This window comes from Plectropomus leopardus, chromosome 10 (genome assembly GCF_026936395.1).
Source record: "Plectropomus leopardus strain MGB_pleo_1.0 chromosome 10, ASM2693639v1, whole genome shotgun sequence".
Lineage (NCBI taxonomy): Eukaryota > Metazoa > Chordata > Actinopteri > Perciformes > Serranidae > Plectropomus > Plectropomus leopardus.
The window spans coordinates 18,357,830-18,380,736 of NC_142185.1; the positions used below are offsets into that span (position 1 = coordinate 18,357,830).

The 22,907-nt window shown below is 39.9% G+C and overlaps 1 protein-coding gene across 3 annotated transcripts in view; it reads left to right on the top strand.

The window, feature by feature from the left end:
* Positions 1 to 22,907, top strand: part of LOC121948714 (protein TANC1) — a 127,375-nt gene that overhangs the window by 77,080 nt on the left and 27,388 nt on the right. For all 3 annotated transcript variants that reach the window (XM_088083200.1, XM_042494126.2, XM_088083201.1), the window contains 5 exons: positions 9,242 to 9,364; positions 12,092 to 12,373; positions 13,115 to 13,269; positions 18,162 to 18,393; positions 20,197 to 20,363. In XM_088083200.1, the coding sequence (XP_087939326.1) occupies positions 9,242 to 9,364; positions 12,092 to 12,373; positions 13,115 to 13,269; positions 18,162 to 18,393; positions 20,197 to 20,363 (959 nt within the window). The remainder of the gene's footprint in view (positions 1 to 9,241; positions 9,365 to 12,091; positions 12,374 to 13,114; positions 13,270 to 18,161; positions 18,394 to 20,196; positions 20,364 to 22,907) is intronic.

Genomic DNA, 22,907 nt, shown 5'->3' on the forward strand with positions numbered 1-22,907 from the left:
TTCTACAGTGTGGTAGTTCAGGTTTCTGTTGAGTTTGAATGCACTTATTGCGAATCACCTTGGACAAAAGTATGTGCCAGATAAATTCAATGCAAGGTAAAGATGCCTTGTGTGTCTCAAAGCCTTGACAATTTGCAACATGCAGCCCATTTGTTTGCCAACGGTAGATTTATTCCATTTGTTAAAAGTGTCCTTGCAGGGTACTTTGTCTAATAGTAAGAGAATATGATGGAGTGGGTATAAGAGATGGATATAAAATACATGTCCTAGCTTATGTATGTCTTTCACACGCAGTGTATCGCTTTTGCACAACACTTGAATATTTTCTCTACAGCCTACAGTTGAGTCTGTGCCCACGTCAACATGAGTTGATACATGGCACTGTGCAGTTCAGTCACTATTCTCTTGTTCCATGAGTCCATACCCCTTTAAATCTCATCATTATTTTTGCTGCTGACATAAACCTGAACGGCACAGACACACAACAGCTCATAAAGCCAACAGAGCAGGAAATATTTGACTGTTTATGTGTGTTGTTTTGCGTGTGAGCGCTGGTGTGCTTGTCTCCCCCTGTGCTCTAAGAGTTTATTGGCTGATGTCATAGTTATGCAGCGTTGCCCTCTAGGGTCCCGCAGAATTCACACCTCAGATTTTACGCTGTGTGGCAAAGCCCTGAGAGGGAACATCAAGGACATAGTGAGACAACTTCATTTATGGCCCAGACCAATTTATGTTGGTGTCAGGGTGTGCCAAGGACAATACCTCTTTTCATTTGGTGCTCAATGACTTTGTATTCAATAAATTAAATAAATAAATAAATTCTTAAGAAGAAGATACTGAAATGGAAAGTGGTAAATGGATGGGATGCCATTGTTCAAGACAAAATAAAGTGTATGCATCGTTAGTGCAGTCACTCTGAACCTTGGCAACTATTTTCCATTGTGTGGTTCCATGTGTGTGATAATGAGTTGACTGCTGTGACTATGCCTTTTTTTATTGATGGACATAAAGTAAGTACAAGAAGCCTGGCAATACTTCAGATTACAGCTAAAATGATCCCCCTCTCCCTAAAAATGTCTGGGGTTGAAAAACATTATTTTTCTATTCCATGTTCTCAGATTTTTTTTATTTTTTATTTTTTGGATTATTTTGGGGGGATTTTTCCCTTTTTCATTCATAGGAGAGCTGTAGAATGACAGGAAATGTGGGAGAGAGAGGGGGAATGACACGCAGGAAAGGGCCACTGGCTGGAATTGAACCCGGGCTACTGCAAAGGCCTCGGCAAATGGGGCACACAATCTAGCAGGTAAGCTAGAGGCCGCCTCCATGTTCTCAGATTCTGATTCAGTAAACTTTTATTTCTTCATCACCTCGTGGTCTGAGGCTGTGGCACTCTGCTTGAAAACTGTTGGTGGCTCCCTCTGGGTTGGGAGCCACTTCTGTTTCGAATGAGGTCAAGTATCTTAGGGTCTTGTTGACAAGGGAGAGTAAGATGGAGGATAAGTTCCTCAGGAGGATTTGTGTGGAGTGGGCATTGATGCGGACCTTTTACTGGACTGTTCGAGTGAAGAGGTATTAAGGAAGAGCTTTCTCTATTATTGTTGATCTACATTCCATTCGACACCTATGGTCATGAACATAGTTTTTTTTTGCAGGGCAAACCCTCAGGCACAGTATGAGGATAAGTGATAGGAACTCTGAGTAGCCAAAAAGATGCAGTTAAGGTTGTTCAGGTATCTCTCGAGGCATCCATGAGGCATTCAGCTACATGGTGACTCTGAAGTGGATTTAGAGCAGCATGCTGGAGGGATTTCATATCCCACATTGTCTGGGAACACCTCAGGATGCCCCAGGAAGAGTGAGTGAGAGAGTCAGTGTGTGATTGTGAAGAAACTTCAAAAGCCGGTTAACACCCATACCCTGTTATGTAGGAGGGATGGATGGCTAGTTATACTGTATCCTTGTTTGTGTGTGTAGCCTGTATCGATTGACTATGCATTGGAAAATCAAGACACCAGACTGCAGAAACCATAAAGAGAGTTTCGGCACAAAGGCCAAATTGTCTTCAAGGCAAAGTGGATTTCATCCATTTGTTTGTTGCCAATCAACAAGTGTATAGAATGTTAAATATGTATATAGAAAGAACGTCCGCATAATATTGAGAAGTGTTGTACTGCCTTGTTGAACACACACACTTGCAGTGTGGCTAGCGTGTCCCTGAGCTGCTGTGGGAACTCAAGCAGCACTGTGTGGAGCCTCCATGTGTTGTGGCAAGTTGCACAAATGTTGGCTCGCACCACCTGTCACCACACAGGGCTGAATTCAAATGTCTCTGCAGGAGCAGTCTGTAAACGTAGCATTAGTTGGTAGTCTTAGGAACTATTGTGGCTACCATTCTATAAAGAAAACAGTGATTCAGTGTCAGTTGATACACAATATCTAATTCAAGGCCATTATGGCAATATGGCATCTAGTAATCCCAGTTTATTTCAGTAACTACCCCATTCGCACAAGTGTGTGTGTGTATAAGCATCAAAAACTTATTTTGCTGCAATCTGGTAATTTTTTATACAGCAGTCAGTTGGGACACGCATCTTTTTCAGAGGAAATCTTTTTTAGTAAAATCAGTCGATCAAGGCAGGCTTTTCAGCTATTTAAAATTGCATCATTTCATCAATATGAAATATGCAAATGCTTAATTAATGTCTTTTGTGTTTTTTGAAGTTGGTGCATATGCAGAGTGCTTTGCAGAATCTTTTATTGTCGGTTGTCAATCAGTCATATTTATGATTATCCTGACAATGGTATCCACCATGATTAAGTGATTGTGATAATCTGTTTCTTTTTGCAGGAAAAATGGATTTTCCATAGTTTGTTTGAGAAATTATTTTAATTTGTTTAAATGATGTTGGCACAATCATTTTTCACCTCATATTTCAGTCCGAGCCATTACATAAAGCAGCTGATAGTTTGTTCCGTGTCTCAGGTGGCTTCATCATTTTTTTTGCATTCCAGCATTTTAGAATATGTGAAAGAATCTTGCTATTGATGTCATGTTGGATTTCCTCCTTAAGGTCTTATCTTCAGTGGCTGCTCAACACATTAATAACACCAACCTTGTGTCCACCTTAACACTTTCAAATGTCAGATTTTGCAGCACCCACGACAGTTTGTGCATCCAAAAACACAGTTTTTGAAAAGGTTGACAAAATTTTACATGATGCAGCTTGCACTCTTTGCCACCCTTACTCTTCATTTTACTTAGGTAATAAGAATTCTATTTTTGAGTCATTCATGTTAAGCTTTTTAAAAACGATTACAGAGTCAAAGGGCCATATTAGTTGTAGCCACTGGAATTCCATGGTTTTGAAATCTTAGCTTGAGCTGCTTGTGGTCAGGTTGCTCAGACTGAGTCAGGGTCACTGTGGCTCAGGAATGGTGCTACAGTGCATCTGTGATGTTTTGCTATTCAACCAGGCTTTGTGGTCTGAGCCATGTTGAGGTACAGTACACACTCATTTGTTTCTACTCCAAAATCCTCTGCTCCTCTGGAAAAACGGTGATAATGGATCCAAGATCCTTTGTTAGGCTGTGTCTTGACCTAAATCTATGGACAACTGACACGCAACTTTTAGGATATGTTCGTCTCAACAGTGACAAGGTAAGGTTTGAGTACAGCTCACATCTGTGTTTTATTAGACGGACTGAAGTCATCTCCACCTGGTGCATGTGAACACAATCTGTGACTCAATGGTGTTTGCAAAGGTCAGACAGTAATTTTCTCAAATTAAAAACTCATGTCTGTCAGTACTGCAGCATGAAGGTTATGGCTTTTTAAATTCAATGTGCTGTAGTCTCTTTGTAGCTCTGGAGCAGAAGGACATGTAACTGTTTTATCTGACATGCTGTAAGCTCATGTCATCTGTGGTGGTTTTCGAGAGAAGATCTTCTCCTGTAATTTTGAATCGTTTCAATCTGTTTTTGTCTGTGTTTTATGATGTCTTCAGTTAGCCATCGAATTTTTCTCGGCCTCTGGCTTTATGTTAACATCGATCTGTTCAGTTTGAGATTGAAAAGAAAGCAACAAGAAAACAGATAGCCCATTCATATCCTCCAGCTCTCCAAAAGGTCACAGTGGCATCTTTTAAAATGTCCGCGCTCACAGAATTGTTGGTGCCTCTATGCGTCACAGCAGGAGCAAAATATAAACCTTTGCAGAGATCAATTTACTTCAGTTTTGAGAAGCCATTTAAAATTCTGCTGAGTGGCGATCCATTGACAGATCACAACTTGCCAAATGCCTAATCTGCAAATGCCTAACTGGTCTCTGTCACCACGGAGCCATCTGGCTTTGTTTGACTGACAGCACCCCACTATTGAGAATTATATAATGAGTGTTAAGGAACTATGCAACTGTTGTGATGGCATGAATATCTTAATGTGCAAGGTCTCTTGTCTTCCTAGCTATTGCTCTTTGCACAGTTTTTGCAGAGAAGTTTGGCCTCTTTATTCTGCTCTTAAGTTTGTACAATGCAGTTTATAGTTATTTCATAAGTATGCACTTTTGAGCAAATCTAGAATCCTGACTCTGTCTGTCAAGTTGGTCGGTCGGCTGGTACATCACTTCGGTTCAGACTGATTTATCTTAATAACTGCTAGAAGGAATAGCATAAAAGTTTGTACAGAAATTCACTACATGTTCCCCTAAAAATTAATTTTACTTTGCCGATTCCCTTATGTTTTATGCAGCAGCATTATCAGATCAAATTTTTTAATATGTCGAATAGTTTGACATGGGGCTAAGGTTGGGACACCTGGTGCCAATCTGGCATCAGTTCCTTTATGACCGATACCTACCAGACCAAATCAAAATGCAGATTTTGGTTCCTCATTTCAGTACCAGATTGTGTTCGTAATAACTCTGCAGTCAAATAGAAAGAGAGTGTGTGAGTGTGACGCGTGACAGTGAGGCTGCAGTGACCACAGCAAAGAGTATGAAGTTATACGTAGCAGTGCAATGAGTATACAATGTAGGCTATTTGTCAGTGAATGAAAGCTACAACACCTCAAAATCCAGGACGAGTTCCCTGTCTTGCTTGCCACCTATTTAAAGTGTATGGGGTTAGACCCAAAGTTATTAGAACCCGATCAGACTCACATTTTAGGTGTCCTGTTTAGGTTAACTTTAACTATTTTCATTGCAGTGATAATTTAAGCTGCTCCAAAACAGATAATAAGAAATGTCAGGGTACTGAGTCACTCTGAGGGAGACAATCATATATTTAGTTGTAAATTGTTGTTGTTGGGTTAGGTTTTATTTATTTTGTGAATGTGTTGAGTGGATTTGTAAATAGTGCTTTGTATGTATTAATTTTTATATATTTAGGTATACTTCAAACTGTTAGGAGCTAATATATTGTGTAATTTTAAGTTCAAATTTGCCTTTACGATGATTAAAAACATTATTTAATATCCAATTTTTGTAGTTCAGCAGGTTAACACACTAAGTTTGTGGGCTTAGTGAACATTATACCTGCTAACCTTAAGCATGTTTGCATTGTGACTTTGAGCAAAGAAAACTGTACTTAGTTTTAACAAAATGCTAACAAGTTTGAAGTTGTGTTCCTAAGTACAGCTCTGCTGACACACAGTTGAATCTGTCAGGTAGTTTGTGCTCAGACTCTGTGCACCAACCCAATCAAGCTTCACCATTTAAAAAGTTGGTTCAGGTTGAGGTTTGAGCTGGTCTAGGGCCAACATTGGGGGCAGAATCTGCCTTACTTGGAGGTAAGCTTATCTTAGGGCGAGAAAGACAGTCTTAAGTACATGTTGCAGTGGGAAAACAGTGTTTCATAATCAAAGCACAGCACTGGAAATTTGATACACAAAAACATGGTGAACATATTAATTTTCCGCAAAAGTGGACCATTGCAGCTAGAGGAATTTTAAAGTTTCCATGGTAACAAGCCAAATTTGCGTGCAGGCCACTTAAAATTCCACTTTGCACTTAGTCATCTTAAACTAAAGCAATACTGACTTAACTGGTCAGAGAGGGACTGCAGCTAGAGGTGATGCCCAGGTACAGACAATGCAACACCACCCTTTGAAACACAGTCATCACTAATAGGGATGGGTGGGTGAAAATTAAGTATTAAGACTGTTTGTCTCTATCAGTGCATTTTGGCAAATTTCTTACATCAAGATCCTGAGGTTCATAGTTCTTATCTCTTACACAACACTTGTGCCTGTTTACTGTGTGATTTTTGGACACTTGGGTAAATATTATGACAAATTGATATCAAGATTATGCTGTGATATTTATCACAGTAATAATTTGTCCCTATCGCCCCCACACTTATTTCAGTGGAAATCAGTATTCCATCTGTGTTACAGAAACCAAACACTTTGCCGTGCATTTTAGAGAGAATTTGCAGAACTTTCAGCCTTTCTCTAAAAACTGTCTCTCACTCTTACTCACACAATGTCTCACAGTGGTTACAATGAACTCTTGTAGCTTGAAAAGGCAAAAAGGTGGGCATGCTGATGGGAATACTGATTGTATCCATTGGTAAAGAGGAAAGTGGAGTCAAGTCGGGGCGAGAAGGGGGGGCAGTGGTTGGAGCAGAGGAGCTCAGCCCTGTTCTCTGTTCTGTCATGGGAAACAGAGAACTGAAAGTTTCAAAGGGCAGACCTGCTTGAGGAGAAAGGAATTTTCATCAGAATACAGTCTGACACATTTGTACAGCTTCAAAGTCACTGCAAGCACAGACTTCAAGCTATCATATGTACGTTTTATCAATGAGCGGAGACGTGCAAGAATAGGAAGGAATATGGAGGCTCAGGGTAGAGAAAGAATTGAAGAGGGGGATTTGAGGGATATGAAGGCTTCCTGTGGGAATGCTTGGCCTTGAAAGAATTGTGGATAACAAGAGATATGACTTAACAAAAAGGGGGGAAAAATGGTTATGGTGCAGGATGTATTATCACAGACAGGAATGAAGGAGTGTCTGCATTTAAACTACTTAAGCAAGTCAAACTGTGAATTACCTGCAGTCTTTGCTTATTGGACCCATGGGCAATAAGATGTGCCTTGTGCAGAATGAGGTTCAGTGTGGCTTTTCCACTTCAGAAATCTTAATAATCGGAGAAGAAAAAAAAAAAGAAAAAGAACTCATGTTGGTCCATGTGTCATGATTTGCTGCACAGAGTTGATTTTCTGTCCATCTCCTCTCTCTTACTCTATTCACGCATCTCCCCTGCTGCTCCTCTCATCCACTGTATCTGTGCCATTTTCTTTCATGTATGTATTTATAATTCTAATGCTTTTTCTACCTGTTTTTCACATGCTATTCTCTTATCATTTGCACAACTTCAGACAGGATCTTTGATTAATACTACAGTATCTGCCCATTACAAACTGTAATCAGCCACTGGAGACTAAATCTCTTGGTTTTCCATTTATTTCCCCCCTAATTCACTCATTTTTTTACTCTCTGCTGCTTACTTACCAATTTATTTGTGTGTGTCAGTAAAAATGCATGTAGCACATGGACAGAGGTCTATGTGTGTAGTGAGTGTGACACTTCAGCATTCATTTAGCAAGTGCCTAATGCTGTGGATGCTGTGACTGGCTGAGCACTAGAGAGGGTGCAGCCAAGCCCTCTGCTCAGCAGCTGAATGCTGCCAGTGTGCCTGCATGGGAGCACTGGGGCAGAGGAATCGCTTTTGTGCCCTTGGTGAGCTCATCCACGGGGGAGCACTCTGCAGAGATTTAGGTGAGGGTCTGCACCCTGTCTACTTGCCCGTATGCCTGCCCAAGTGTGTTCTACATTGGGGACAAGGGGAGTAATCCTACTGTCCCTCCTGGCTCTGCTATTGGATGTAAGTAGCTGTTCAGTTTAGCTTTAAGTATTAGCATTGTGTCACTCTGCACTCACTGACTTCAGACTGTGTCTGCCTTTCTTGATTTCATTTATTTGTTAAAAGTTCAACTTTGTCCAATAATTGTGAAAGCAGCATCCTCTGCAGTAAAAGTAACCATGAGGGCCTTCTTTTATTCCTGTCAAAGTTGTATTGATGGCAGCTTCCTCAGCTACTCTGTTGTCAGCAGACAGGCTTTAATTAGTGGGACATTCCAGAGAGTAAGTTAGCGACCAAGTGAGGGGAGAGAGAAAGTGAAAAGAAGAGTTGAGTGTTTGTGACAGTCTCTCCCAGCTGAGGCTGATGGAGGAGAAAGCAGAGGCTTTGATTCTGCTCTTAAACAGGGCCAAGAGAGCACGGATCACCATGGTGATAGCATTGTTGAACAGTGAGCAGCGATTGGAAGAGAGACCTTGATGCACTATGCACATCTTTATTATGTTCACAGACCATGTCTCATACTCCAAGCAGGAAGTTGAATTGCGTTGTAATCACTGGCTCATCAGGTAGTTAATCTGCAGAGTTTTGTTTCAGCAGGGGACCTCCTCCACATGGCGGTCGAAAAAATCTCCTGCTTTGAGACTGATGCTAAAAAAATGATGAATTGAACAACAGACAACAATTGGATAGACTAGAGCTTTACCTCAGCTTTTTTTCTTGCTCCATTATATTTTAAGATGTTGAAAGATAAACCTATAGTAGAATACTATTTTCCTCGAAAATGAGTATAACATTAACAGTAATCTGGATGTTGTTCACTAATGAATCAAATTTACAAATATTGTGTTAAGCTCTGCATTATGGTGCTGAAGTTACACTGAAATTTCTTGTAACTACAAGTAGATTGATAGATAATAATATATAATTTCTAAGCAATACAGCAGTGAACATGTGAAGTGGAAGATTTCTATCTCCAATTTGTTATTCCCTTCCTCATATTTTTAAGAAAGGTGAAAGTAATCTGTTGTCTTTGTACGCCCCAGTGGGGGTGTTTGTGGGGACAGACCTCTCACTGCTATATTATGTGTAGCTGTCAGCTCAAATCAAAGAAAAAAAGGAGCATTGCTCTCTTGACTTAGGGATACTGTTATTCTTTCTGCTACAGTATACTGGTACCTGCACACACCGCCTCAAGCAAACTGCAAATGTCAGAGCGCACCAGCTCTACTGTTCTTCACTCATCTTCTCTCAGAGATGCCAAATGCACCACAGCATTTTTCTCCTGTGTGTTTTTGTCTCTTTAAAGTAAATGTGACAAATGCACTCAAGATGCATTAAAGTGTCCGTTTCACTCCCTCTTATGTTCTGTCTCTGTCTACAGCGACCAGTTCCACAAAGCTGGAAGACCTGAGCTTTCTTGATGAACAGCGCAACACCCCCCTGCGGACATCCATTCGCCTTCCCTGGCATAATACAGGAGGAAGGCCACCCCAGGACTCTAAAGGTGACTGCACGATGCATTATTGCTGTAGATAAAAATGTGGCAAGCTAATGAATTTATTAGCCAATTCCATTATTTTGAGATTGTGACAATAGACTTTCGAGGGACCAAACAGTTCTGGGGACTCCCCGAGAGAAACAGCAAGCTGGAGAGCACTCCCAAGAACTACATGCCTCCAGGGGCTTTTTTTCTATTAAAATTCACACCACTAAAAGGTACACTGAAATGACATACTGTGGTATAGAAACTACACTTTCGCTTTGCAGAGTCAAAGTCGAGTTGTACTTCCCCTGTCATTTCTTGAGTTCAGTAAAGCAGAGACTTTACTGTAGGTGCATTTTTTCAGTTACAAGTGTGTGTTTTGTGTTGTCTATTGTTTATGCGGCTAATATGCTTTTCAAAATGGTGGTTACCAGTGCCTTGCTGACTGTGTTCGTCCCCAGTTATTGTACAAGTCACCCATGGTTCCTCTTACACTGGGATAGTATCTGGCCTGATAAAGAAGCTAAAAAAAAGCCCCCCAAACAGTGTTCTAAAAACTATGATCGTTCCTAATCCTTGTGGTGCTGATATAACAAAAAGGGGGGTTACTAGGACTATGAAGAAGTTCCCTCGGTCCAAAAATGCTCAATGCATATATTTATGTTTCACTTTTGTCAGCTGTAGTGTTAAAGTTAGTGTTAGTGTTTTTCATTGTTTTGGGTGTGCTCCAGTACACTACATTTCAAATGAAACAGTGACAGTTGCTGTGAGGATCAAGTGCTGTGTTACAGCTTTAATGTTGTTTGATGTCTTCATATCTATAAAAGGTTGGAAAGAGTTTAGGAAATGTCACCTTTTGTACCATTAGGAGGTATGTATAAAAGTGCTAAGCTCATGTACAGCTCATCCCAGGCGGATGTAAACACCCTCAAATTACAGGTTAAAGGCAGCACTTTAACCTCTTAGTCATCGTTTAATTTCAAATCCACTATGTGTAAGTGCAGAGCCACACAACTGTCCAAACCATTTATGTATGTTTATATCAACGCTATACTATCAAAAAGTGTGTTTCCTGGGTAAATGAAGCTCTACAGATAAAATCATGTCCTTGGTTCACCAGCCTTTATCTTGGTTATATGGCATAAACCTTGTTTCACTGAGAGAGATCCCGCAGAGTGAATATTTGATGAGAACATGAATAATTTAACATGACATCATTAGATACTCAAACTATTTAACTCAGTTTTGAAAGTGTGCTCTTCCTTTTTCCACACCTCCTTAAACATGAGGCTGAGACAGAAGCATTGTGTGGATTCATTTTTATGTTTCTGCTTAAGGAACATCGGTATTTTTAGTATAAAAAATCAAGGACCTTAAGCATCCAAGATTCTTCATTTAGAACAAAAAATTCATAAAGTAAGCTTCTTTTAAAGAATTAAGTTTTTGTTAGAAGGGTTAGGGTTAGGATTAAGTACGTCAATAAGTGCAAGAGTAGTAAGTCAATAAGTAGAGCTGAGCTGAGAACTCATTTGAAACATGTTTCCAGCACAGATAATGCACTTTTTACAAGTATCATCCGAGTAAAATCTGTCACTGCCTGTAGATGTGATGAAGCTAAATTCTCATTTGGGTAGCTGAGATCAATGTCTTACTTTTATGATTTAAAATGATCTGAAGCTTTATTCTGAGATTGTTTTGTAAATATTGATTTAATTAATTAATTAGAAGTATAATACCTGTTGATCAACCCAAATTATTTTCACACTTCAAATATCAATCACCATGGCTTAAACCCTCTCCATTCCAAGTGCATATATGGATAGACAAAATATATTTGGTTGAACAAATAAAGACACAGATGCAGATAAAGGTGTACTCGCAAATCCCTATTGGTAAGATAAATGCTTAGACCAAAAGAATGTTTTTCTTTTAAAACAATAGTCATTTGGCCAGCATGAAAGAACGCTGAAATATAATTTTAGTGGTAGCAATAATAGCAGTAAGTTTGACCACTTTGCAGTATGAGTCATAGTTATAAAAGCAGCATTAGATGTATTAGCAGCAGTAGTATTAGTTGGAGTGATACTAGTATTAGTACAGAGGATCAGAGCTCTTAAGTGAACAAGTGTTCTGAGATCTAATTAGTGCTGAAGTGGACCAGATAGAGTCCTCTTTCAAGTCCACTTATGTGGAGATTCCACTTAAATTAACATCTATCCAAGCTAAAGTAGACAACGAACAGAAGACTCTGTTTTTAGACAACCGTGTAGATTTTTAATGTAGGTGGCACTTTGAGAAAGAACATTACTATCGAGATGATTCCTTAACTGATTTAAGTTTGGTATATATATGGCAATTTAAGCAGGTTTATCTGTAAAGGATGAAATATGGGTTTGTTTTGGGATGAAATGATGCTGAACTAGAGGCTAGCATCAGTTTTAAAGTTGCCAATATTCCAAACTTTTTTTTTCACCTGGAGAAAGTTAGTATTGCCATCACATGTTTGTGTTCTCAGCAGATCACTCAGAGGCTGCAGACAAGCTAACAGCTGAATGGTTGATGTGTCAACATTAAGACTTTGTACTATTACTGACTAAATGTGTGATTCATTCCAGAAGCAAACTGAAGTGTGTTTCATGCTTTTGCCTAAAAAGCAGTATCTGTGACACTGAATATTTTTGCCTTTGTTTCAGAAATAATTATACAGTTGTAATTCTAATGCATTTCTCTCCTTTTACTTTTCCTCAGCTCGTTTTGCTCCCTACAAACCCGTAGACATCATGCTCAAGCCTTTGCTGTTTGAGGTGCCCAGCATCACCACGGATTCTGTGTTCGTGGGTCGAGATTGGCTCTTTCAGCAGCTGGAAGACGTCTTGAAGGCTAGCGAGTCCACAGAGAACCACGGTGCTGTAGTGGTGGGCAGCGTGGGCTATGGGAAGACAGCCATAATCTCCCGCCTAGTAGCACTGAGCTGCCACGGAGGCAGAATGCGCCAAATCGCCTCCAACAGTCCCAGTGCCTCCCCAAAAAGTAAGAAGATTTTAGTTTTTGCCTTCGGATGTAAGCAGTGCATTAGCTGCAGGTTTTTAGTTCATGCTACTGTATTTAGTTAGCCTGCAGAGTGTGGAAGTGAAGTGAGGATACATCAACTGACAATATCAAGTAAAATCTCTTCAACTGATGTTAAGCTGATTTACAAAAATACGCCATGCCAACATAAAGCCAATTTTGCTAATGCATCAAATGGCAAACTAGAAAAGTGTTGTGTAAAGCTCCGTCAGGCACCTGCTGGAGCTGATTGTGGTCACCCTATACAGTGCAGCAGTGCAGTTGTTCCCAGTGAAATTTTCCCTTCTGACTCTTATAGTCAAGATGGCAGTAAAGATAACTGTTTTTTTGGTTGTTTGTTTTATTTGGTATTGTTCCAAACTTTAGTGGATCTTAACATATGTATGGAATTAATCAAATTTTTTTGTCCTTTTTTATTTTTTTTCAATGACTTGCGGTCCCTAACAGCAAGTTGAGAGGCATGATGAGTCAGCAGTCAATGACGGCATAAAACAATCAAAAAAACAGTTCTTTCAGTAATTCTGAATCCCTTTGTTCTTTGAGCATACTGTCATTAATGTGCACACAAAACATTAGGCTGATTGGTCCAGTACTATGCAACATTAGCTGCAGACAGACAGAAGTTTCATTTATATTATTTGATTTATAATAATTTATGTCTACATTGGTTGAGTGAGAAAAAACTGTGTCTTTGTCTTCCAGGTGGTGCAGGATTAAGCACAGAACTTCCCCTTAGCCAGCCACCACAGCCCACTCCACCCTCCAGTGCTACCAACACGCTGAGGACAAACAGCTGCCCAGGGACCCCCGAGATGCAGCGACGTAGGGAGGAGGCTGTCAAACGCCTCGCTGCAAAGGTACAACTTTTAGTCAATACTGCAGTTCATTGTTGAAACAAACACTCAGGTATTTCCTGTCTCTGGTGTACATTAGTTGTTAAACTGCATACACTATTTTGGACAGCATTGTCTACCTCTCTTGCAGTTTCCCTCATTTGTTTTTGCCAGTAATACTCTCCTTCATTACAAAGATGTTCATGGTGTGCAGAGCTGCTTTTAGTATGTATGAGATGCACTGCAGAAACTGATACCAGCTCAGCTCAGTTGATTTATGTTTATATGTGTTTGTATATGATTTATGGTTGTTTATGTTTATTTGTTTGATATTCAGCCTATGAAATATGGATGGTCTTCAGTAATCTGCTGAGATTATGAAAGATGATGCCACCATTGGCCTCTCAAGAGACCTTTAATATAGCAGGCTTGTTTGATTTTAGAAGCAGCGAGCTTAGTTAAAGACCTGGCCATTAAAGCAAGTTCAATATTAATGTCCGCAGAATCTCACTACTGCAGTATGACTCTGAGGAAGTGGGAAGATAGAAAACTGAGGTTTAGGTCTTTAGCATGCCCTATTAGCGCACGAATGGAAGGCATTTGCATTGTGTAGGGGGAAAATTACCACAGGGTCTCTTTCTGTGCTGCCATGGGAGCACTCTTAACACTATAGTCAGATGTTTAGACCTAAATATTGTACTTTTAGTATTATAGTGCAGTCTGAAAATGACTCCAGTTTAGCTGTCATAAATAAAACCTTTTTGTCTGCATCCTTTAGAGGTTACCTTTGAGCTGCTGTAGCTTTTACTGTCTTTCATTAAAGGTAGACATCAAAAATGGTACATAAGGTCCATAGCTTTTTATTGTCTGTGCACAGGAAACTTTTTCTTTTTTAACTCGGAGGGTCATTTTAACATTTTATTGGACAGCCGACAGTGGACAGATGACAGTAAATGTGAGGAAAACGAGATTGGATATAACATGTAACAAAGGTCCGCGGCCAGATGAAACCTGTGGCTTTGCCTTTCATGGTCGGCGGGAGGGAGGGAGAGGGAGCACAGGGAGTCGTGCAAAATGTGATAAAATTTAATTTACAACAGAATCAGAATCTATGTGTGGCGGTAGCTGATGAAGATGTTTCCAGCACAGATGGTTCCTCATTCCTCATCTTCTTCTCAACCACTCCGATCCTCAAATGTCAGCCTTGCAAATCAAAAGTTAATCGTGCCTTTACTGTTTTAGCCCCAACTTTCTGTCATGTTTTGGTTAGTTTTAATTTGGTCTGTCTCTCATTGTGCTGTGGAACAAATGAGTTCCTCAGTCTCTTCAATCAACCCTATAGCCCACTAAGTCTTCTGTGTGATCCCAAAAGCTGATATTTTTCAAATAAGTTGTGATAGGGGCCGTATATAAGAGTTATTTATTGACTGGTTTATATATATTTTTGTGTGTGAAGCAGTTTGTAACTGTGGGTTTGAAAAAGTGCTTCATAAATACATCTTTAATTACTCTTTCAACTATCACTACTGCTTACCATGCAACACCTGCACATTTATGTCATTTTGAAAACATTTAGTTTGGCATTGTTTTGCCTGCTGAGAGTTTTAACAAAGAAGACGGGGGTCCTCTGTGTTCCAGAGAGTATTTTGGATTTACAATGGTATTCACTTAATTTGAATACCTTTGTGATGGCAGGTTGTTAGCTCTTTTGATGTGTGACACAGCTTTCTAATGGGAGTCTTTGTCGCTTTGTCCTCATTTTTAATCTAACTGATTATGTTCTGGTGTCCGTGGAACACCATCAGGGTTTAACACTCTTGCCCTGTCATAGATGTCTCCTTAGTAGTGAAATGGGGCATGAGATAACAACTGTACAGTTTGCCTTTGCCATTGGGAACACTAAGGTTCATGCACCAGACAGCTGACTTCATGCCACTGAGGCTCATCTAAATGTCTATGAAAACCAGGCAATATCCCTCAAGCCAATTATTGTGTAAAGTGTTTCCAACAGGCGCTTTCCCAGAGGCTCTGTTCCTGTGATGTGTGAATACTGATGCAACGCTGAGCAGCTTCTGTCAAATTCTGTCAGTTCTTTTTAATCATTGATTTGAAAGTGGTCTCATAATAGGGGCACTGAGGCCATTACATTTTATGGTTTATCGCAAGTTTTATGCCATACTGCTATGAATAAGGCACGTTTGCGGCATTGTTTCTCAACTGTATATTCATTGTGCCAGTACATGAAGTACAGGTGAACTGCACAATGTTGGATCATCGTGTGCTGAGATACTTATTGCTCATTGATGAGGCAGTGGTCGACATGACTTGTACACTAACTATCAACGCAGTCTCTTTGTCAGGTACCTGTCCTGTCCAAAGTTATTGTATTCATACAAGCAGTATTCCACAGTCTGTGTTTTCTCAAAGAATATTGTCTTCTTTTAAGGGAAACCAGCACATCACAGCCCTGTTCCTTGTGTCCAACACAGTTAATCCTTTTAAAATGGGTTAAATCTTTTTTTATTGTGGAGCTGAGCGTGGCATATTGCTTAGCGCAGCACCTCCTTAGTAGTAGTCATCTTCTAGGGGCAACATCATGGCATGTCGGTGTTGTATGACTTCCAGCCTCCACTCCAGGGCAGCAGCATTCTCTGTTGTCCTGTGGTCCAAGATTGTGTTGACATGAACAGTACGTATATTCCAATCAGTATGTGGTCAAAATTATTGTCGGTTAACAGTTAAAAGGTTAATTATTAACATCCCGAAGCAGTACAAATTTTGCTGCACCAAAGCTCACAGCGTAGTTTATTATATTTAATCTTTCTCTTTTTGAAAAGATGTTTTTAACAGTTGCTCTGTTATTCTTAGGGTTTAATTTAGTCATGTTTTTTTTTATACGATGATATATAGTGCGAGCAGAATGCCATTAGATTTAACGGCAATTCCCGGATGATGTATTCTGTACTTCTAAAAACTTGTCATCATTTTCTTTCTTTCCTTGTGTGTTTAGGCTCAGCTAAATACTCACTCTGTTTCGTACTTTTCAGACAGACTACATTAGCTTTGCAGAAGAACACAATATTTTGTAAAGAGCACACATCTGAAGACAACTAGTTGATATTTTGATGATGGGAAGTGGTGAAATGTGCCAAAAACAAAGCTCCATCAGCAGGTTTTTGTTCCACTTACATTGTAATTACTTGTTTGAGTCCTGTATTTGAGCACTGCCATTGTGAGGCTCTGGATTAGTGTAGAAAGTTTGTTTCATTGTTCCTCCCTAGTCTCATTTCAGAACTCTAAATCACTGTGAACATCTTGCAGCTGGAGTGCTTACAGTGGAATTATTACATCATGTGGTTTATGTTTCCTCCTTTACAAATGAAGGAAATATAAATACACTTTCAGATGTCATTGCGGTATGGCTTAGAAGAAAGCAGACTTAGTCAGTAATTTTGCCAGAAGCTGGCCATCATTGTTGTTGGAGCAATAGGCAGCAGCAGCAGCAGAGGAACAGGTCACCTGCTCCTCTTCCTGCTGCCCTTGGAAGTGTGTCAGCTCCTCCAGGTTGGACTGTAATTAGAACACAGTCATACATCCCTAGGGCATCTCTCTTTCCTTCTTCCCCATTCCCATTCCTCCTTTTCCTTCCAAATCAGACCTCCTTTGAATACTGCAGCAACCTGCTCAGACACAGAAGATCCCTCTTTTAGAGCTCCACCTGGGATCCATCACCTGCTTTTTATAGTAGATTTTATTTGAGGTGGTCAGCCTTTGCCAAATACTTCATCATCACCTCTGAAGTCATGCTCTCACCATTGTTGAAGAGGTGTGGCTTTTCAGAGGATATGAATATAAGAGGGTGTCTGATTTAGACTGCATCCATAAAATTTGGTCTTTAGTGAACGAGGCAGTTTGCAGAAATTGTTATTTTAACAACTGAAAAGATATCTGTCAGTCTGTTCTGTAAGGCTCTAAGTTATGGGACCCCTGTTACTTTACAGGAACTCAGGGACACCTGGGAGAGGGAACTATCTGTCACAATCGATGATGAAGAGTGGGAAGATTTCAGGAGACATGCTAAATCAATTCTGTTCTGCAATCGTATCAAAGCAGTGCAGATTGAAGATGTATATCCTCAACAGTAGACATCCTTTCAGCCCTTATGACTCATCCAAGTGCATTAAATGCATGACAGATTTTGGTTCTTTTAACTTGTTTCTGGTCATGCTGTAAGCTGCAAAGGTACTGGTCCAATGTGCTATCTGAAATAGAAGAAATATTAGATTTGTAATTGGGCCAGGTGTTGCTCATCCTGGGCCTCCCAAGACGACATGTTACATCAAAATACAATAAGACACTGTACTTTATTCTTACTTAAGCTGCGAGGTAGAATGGTTTATTGCAATGGACAAATAAGTAACTGTTAAAGACTGGCACGGTGCTGTTTGATTTATTGCCATTCGTATACAAAAACAGTCCAGTACTATAAAATTTAGGACCTCTGACTGAACAACATAGATTCTGGTGTCTCTGCCATCATGCTGCAGAGATTTTCTTAATTGTATTTGTTCCACATTATCATTATAACCTCTGGTGTTGCATGTTTGAATCTGAGCTGGTGTTTTTTTTACTTTGGTTGTTTTTATTGTTTAGTCTTTTGTGCTTTTTTTCCCTCTCCTGTGGATTCCATGAGTATTCATCTTGTACTTGCTGTAAAAGTTACAAAACTAATATATTATCAAAACAAGGCAATCTGCTTTTGCAAATGCTTTGAGGTTAAGTGTTCCCAGCTTTGCATTTTTTTCATAGCAAAAGCTAAAACTAATATATGCCCTGTATTTATTACTGTGAAATGTTTTTAATTCTTCTCAGTTCTGAAATAACCCTGCTTTTTCTCCCCTCTCGTTGTCTTCCAGGTGGTGGCATATCACTACTGCCAGGCAGATAACACGTACACCTGCCTGGTACCAGAGTTTGTACATAGTATTGCTGCTCTGCTGTGCAGAGCGCACCAGCTCAGTGCGTACCGGGAGCTGTTGCTGAAAGAGCCTCACCTACAGAGCATGCTCAGTCTGCGCTCCTGTGTCCAGGACCCCATGGCCGCTTTTCGGAGAGGGGTCCTTGAGCCACTAGCCAACCTTCGTAAAGGTAAAACATCACTGAGTGACATTTCAGTATTTCATTTCCGTCGGCTTCTTCTGTGCAACTCAGTTTGCTCATTTACTTCTTTAACCACTGTACGTTACTGGAGGAAATGTATAGTGCAGAAAACAGTTTTTAGATGGCACAGCTCTTATCCTTCGCAAAAGTGCTGAAAGACATCCCAATAGTTTTTATGCATGTACATTTGTTGGATGCCAGGAATAAACTGTAGAAGTAAAAAGGGTTTTCAAGTGACAGTTAATACTAAGTTATAGTGTCAGTTGCTTTGTAAGCCCACTAAAACCTGCTAAATTTTACAAAACCACTATCAGGGTTCCAGAGGATATCTATGCCCCAAGTGGTGAGATTTGGTAAACTAATTAAAGAGCTAGAATAAGATCAGAAGCAGGTCAGTTTTCAACCTTGCTTACCTCATATACGTGTCTGCATTGTCCTCTTTTTGTAATTCCTCCCTACCTGTTATGGATGTGTAGGGATCCCACTGTCATGGGAGACCTGGATAAGTCACAGAATTCTACAATCTTCTTATCCAGACTTGCAAAAGTCAAGTAATAAGTAAAATCATATAAAGTCTTGTAAACGTCAAGAAATTTTGTGTGTAATGAGATTGTTACAGTCATCTTCTGTGGATAACCTTCCATGTAATGTAAGATAACAGTGAATATATTTTCTGTAGCTGTCGATGTAGTTAAAACATATGTTGATGCATGATTCATTTTCCTCTCTTCCAGCTAGCTGGAATTATGTTTGAATAGTTTGAATCTGAAATCTTTGGATAATGCCGGGAAAGTGGGCAAATTACATAGTGTGATAGCGTGATTTAACATGTAGGGTCATGAATCCTAGAGTTTCCAAACTGATGCCACACTACTACTTTTAAATTGTAGCACATTTTTTGAGATGAAACAATTGACAAGGGCAGCCTTCAATTATCACCAATGTCAGAGCATCATTGTGCACTTTGGTTTTGTTTTACCTGCTCTAAGAGTAGATCTAGGTAGTTCAAAGGTAAAGAGCAATCTTTTTTCAAACAAATTAATGAACTGAACAATTGGGTGCCATTCCTGCACTCTGGAAGCTCTACTTCTCCATGTCTGCACATCACCTAGAATAATTAACATTTGGTGTCAAGTATAATATACAACTTTTTTCGTTTATATATTGTAAATGTTTATGGACATTTTATTATGGGTGCTTGAAAAGTTATGGAAAAGTGTGAAATTTTGTCCCTAAAAATGTGTGGTAACCATTGCTTTGCTGACACATGTTTATGTGTATCCTTGAGCACTGAAGCCCAAATTGTTCCAAATATATGTGAATGGGATAAAATGTAAGTTGAAAAAGTATGTCAAACTAATGAAACGTGTCAGAAGTATGGATCTAATTTGCTTAAATAAATAGATACTTCATCTTGCAGACATTATAGGAATTTTAAATGATCACACTAAAGAATCAAGGAAAGTTTTTTTTTCTCCCTGATATCCTCAAGTAATTCAGCCTGCTGCCACTGAAATTATTAACTGTTGTCTTTACAGAGCAAATGTAACTTGACATTTCAGTAGGAGTGAAGTGGGAGCAGTCGCTGTGTAGTTGATGAATCCGAATAAAAGCCCACTCACTCTCACCACACTTCTGACGGAGAGAGGGTTTAGTTACTGCGCTGAAACAAGGCACCTCTGTGCAAGCTCAACCCAGTGCAGTTTAGGTTTAGGTGAGCTAACACTTTTATGAGCTGTCCCTCACTGCACATCGTCTGACCTTTGTTGGTTACTGTGGGTGTGTTTCCAGAGCGAAGGATTCCAGAGGAGGACCACATCATCTTGATAGACGGACTGAATGAAGCCGAGTTCCACAAGCCTGACTACGGAGACACCATTGCCTCCTTCATCACAAAGATCATTGTCAAGTTCCCTTCCTGGCTTAAACTGGTTGTCACTGTGCGGGTCAACTTACTGGTAATGAATATGTTTATTAGAAATTTTCTTTATGTACAACAAGAAACAAAAGGGTGCTTGTCAACTTTGTGCCTCAGCATATACTGAGGCACAAAGAAACAACTAATCAGACATAAACCACATTTTTTACATATAAATATTGAATGTTAAAGAATGTTAAAGTTAATATTATTTTCTTGTCTTTACAAAAATTTAGCTCCAATTAACTATATTGTGAGGTAAGAAGAGCTCATTTAATCAAAGGAAAAAAAACAAATATAATTTCTTGCAATATGATAGACTGAATCGTCATCCCTCAGACTCACTTAAACTTTTTGAATAAACCCTGCTGCTACCTCTTCAGATGTTTGATGAGTCATCCTGCTTTCAGGCACGTTCACCAAAAGTCATCCAATCAACTAAGACTTTGTATGGGCTGTAGCAGCTAGCAAACAGAGCAATTTGGAGAGAGATAGGAAGAGATGTGTATCAGTGGGCAAAACCTTTGTTTTCATTTCCAAAAAACTGAATCTCTCCACAAGGTGAATCTCTGCTTTGTCCTCCCGATAATGTCGAGAGAGGTGTGTGTGGAGCCAGCCGTCTATTGTAGCTCTGTATCTCTCAACTCTAACCTTGCCCACCTTTAGTGGCCCAGTCAAATGTGAAGGATTTCTCTTAATACGATTGTAGAATGCAACAAATCTCAAATCCAATCTTCTTTTGCCTCTTGATACTCTCACTGACTGGCATCAAACCCTGTAGATTCTGACAAGTGTGAAAGTTGAAAGGTTTTCACAAGCTGCTACTCTTTGTCATGATCTGCTATCTACAGAGTCATTTTTGTCAAGGATATCCAGGAACATTCAAGAAGGAACTGAAGTATCAGTGACCCGGGAATCGAGTCGGCATGACAGGGAAAGGAGCAGTCAGTCACCTTGACGTGACGAGCTTGGAGTGAGGAATGACACTAGGTCAACCAGCTACAGAGATGTGCTGGGTCTGTGTTGCACTCACACTAGTGATAGCTGAAGCTTCGACATGCCTGATGAGACACATGACGGCTGATTTTCTTTGCTGGGATGAAGCGCTGAGCCGGGGATAATAATGTGATAGCTGACATCAGGAGCTCAAGTTATTAATTCTCTGGCAGTGGCCTGGCCGATCTAGTGTCCATCAGTATGCGATGCACTGCAAACCAAGCTCAGCCCATTTGTTTTGAAACTGTGAGTCCGAATTCATATTCGGTTTATGTCAAGGCTCGCTGGATGTGCTAAATCAATCTGTTGTAACACTGACATTGTGTATTCAGCTCTTACGTATTCACCTCTATTAATCTGTCAGGATCCGTTTATGGTGTGGAAAGATTTTTTTTCCCCCATGTGCTGGTCGGCTGCACACAATGCAATTTGCTTAAAACATTTCTGTGAAAGTGAATGTAGGTGGGCTCTGATTGACACAGTGAAGCAGTTTTTTAAATTGAAGGGAATTTGTGTCACAACCTCTTAACTCGCCAGTCAATTTCACATGTCACAGGTAGTAGATAAAAAAGGACAAATTATTCATATGGCATTGCAAAGGCCATGTAATATGGAATCCATAAAGAAGAACTACTCAGTTTTCATGAGTGGAAGTGTCATGAAAGTGTCACAGTTTTGTTTTGCACTTTGAGCAAACAAATCGGATGAGACCAAGGAGGAAAGGTTTGGGATATTGGCTTTTGCTTGCCAGACTAATATCTGGCTTATCGGCGAGGTGTTGCTGACACTTCACTCACCTTGTGGATTATAATCAGTGTGTTCAGTGACTGTACATGTATGGATACATGTGTTTGTATGTGTGTTTGCTGTACATGTCATGATGAGGAAGGGAGAAGTGTTATCTCACTGAGGCAATGTTTCTTTAGCCTCAGACAGGCAGAGGATTGGAGGATTAAGGTACATTGATTTCCTCAACCCACAGGACATAGATTGAAATGTGAGCTCTGGCTCAGACCTTTGTTAGAAGTGTTCCTGTTGTCCCCCCTCCTCAAAATCCCATCCATCCATTGCCTCTTAATACTCACTTTCCCAGTCCTGTTTTTCTCATAGCAACATTTTCAGTTACAACTGCCTGCTTTGGCCTGATAGCTCAGTGTGTTTGCTCCCTTGCTGCTCAAAAACAGTCCTCAGAAAGTAAACATGCACATGCCACAATTCTTCTATTTGTGTGTTGTGGTAATAAGGGAATGCAATTCATATTGCAGAAACAAGAACTCCAAAACTACTTGTTGTTATTCGGGTATTGAGATTTATTTGGTACGTTTCGCATTAAAGTAATACTTTTCCAGTTCTTCATGAATTGTATTCATAGGTGACTGCATTTCAACAACAGCAAAACTACATTAACACAACTGTTTATAAACTCTCAAATAAGCCCTTTCTGACAGGGAACTGAACAGTGGTCTTTTCAAAGCCAGGCTCCATTCAAAAAAAACAGTTATTTTACCTTGGTGAAGATGAGAGCTGCTGGTCTACCCCTGACTTGATTTATTAGTTTGTTTGTCTTGCTGTGTGGCTTTGGTGTATC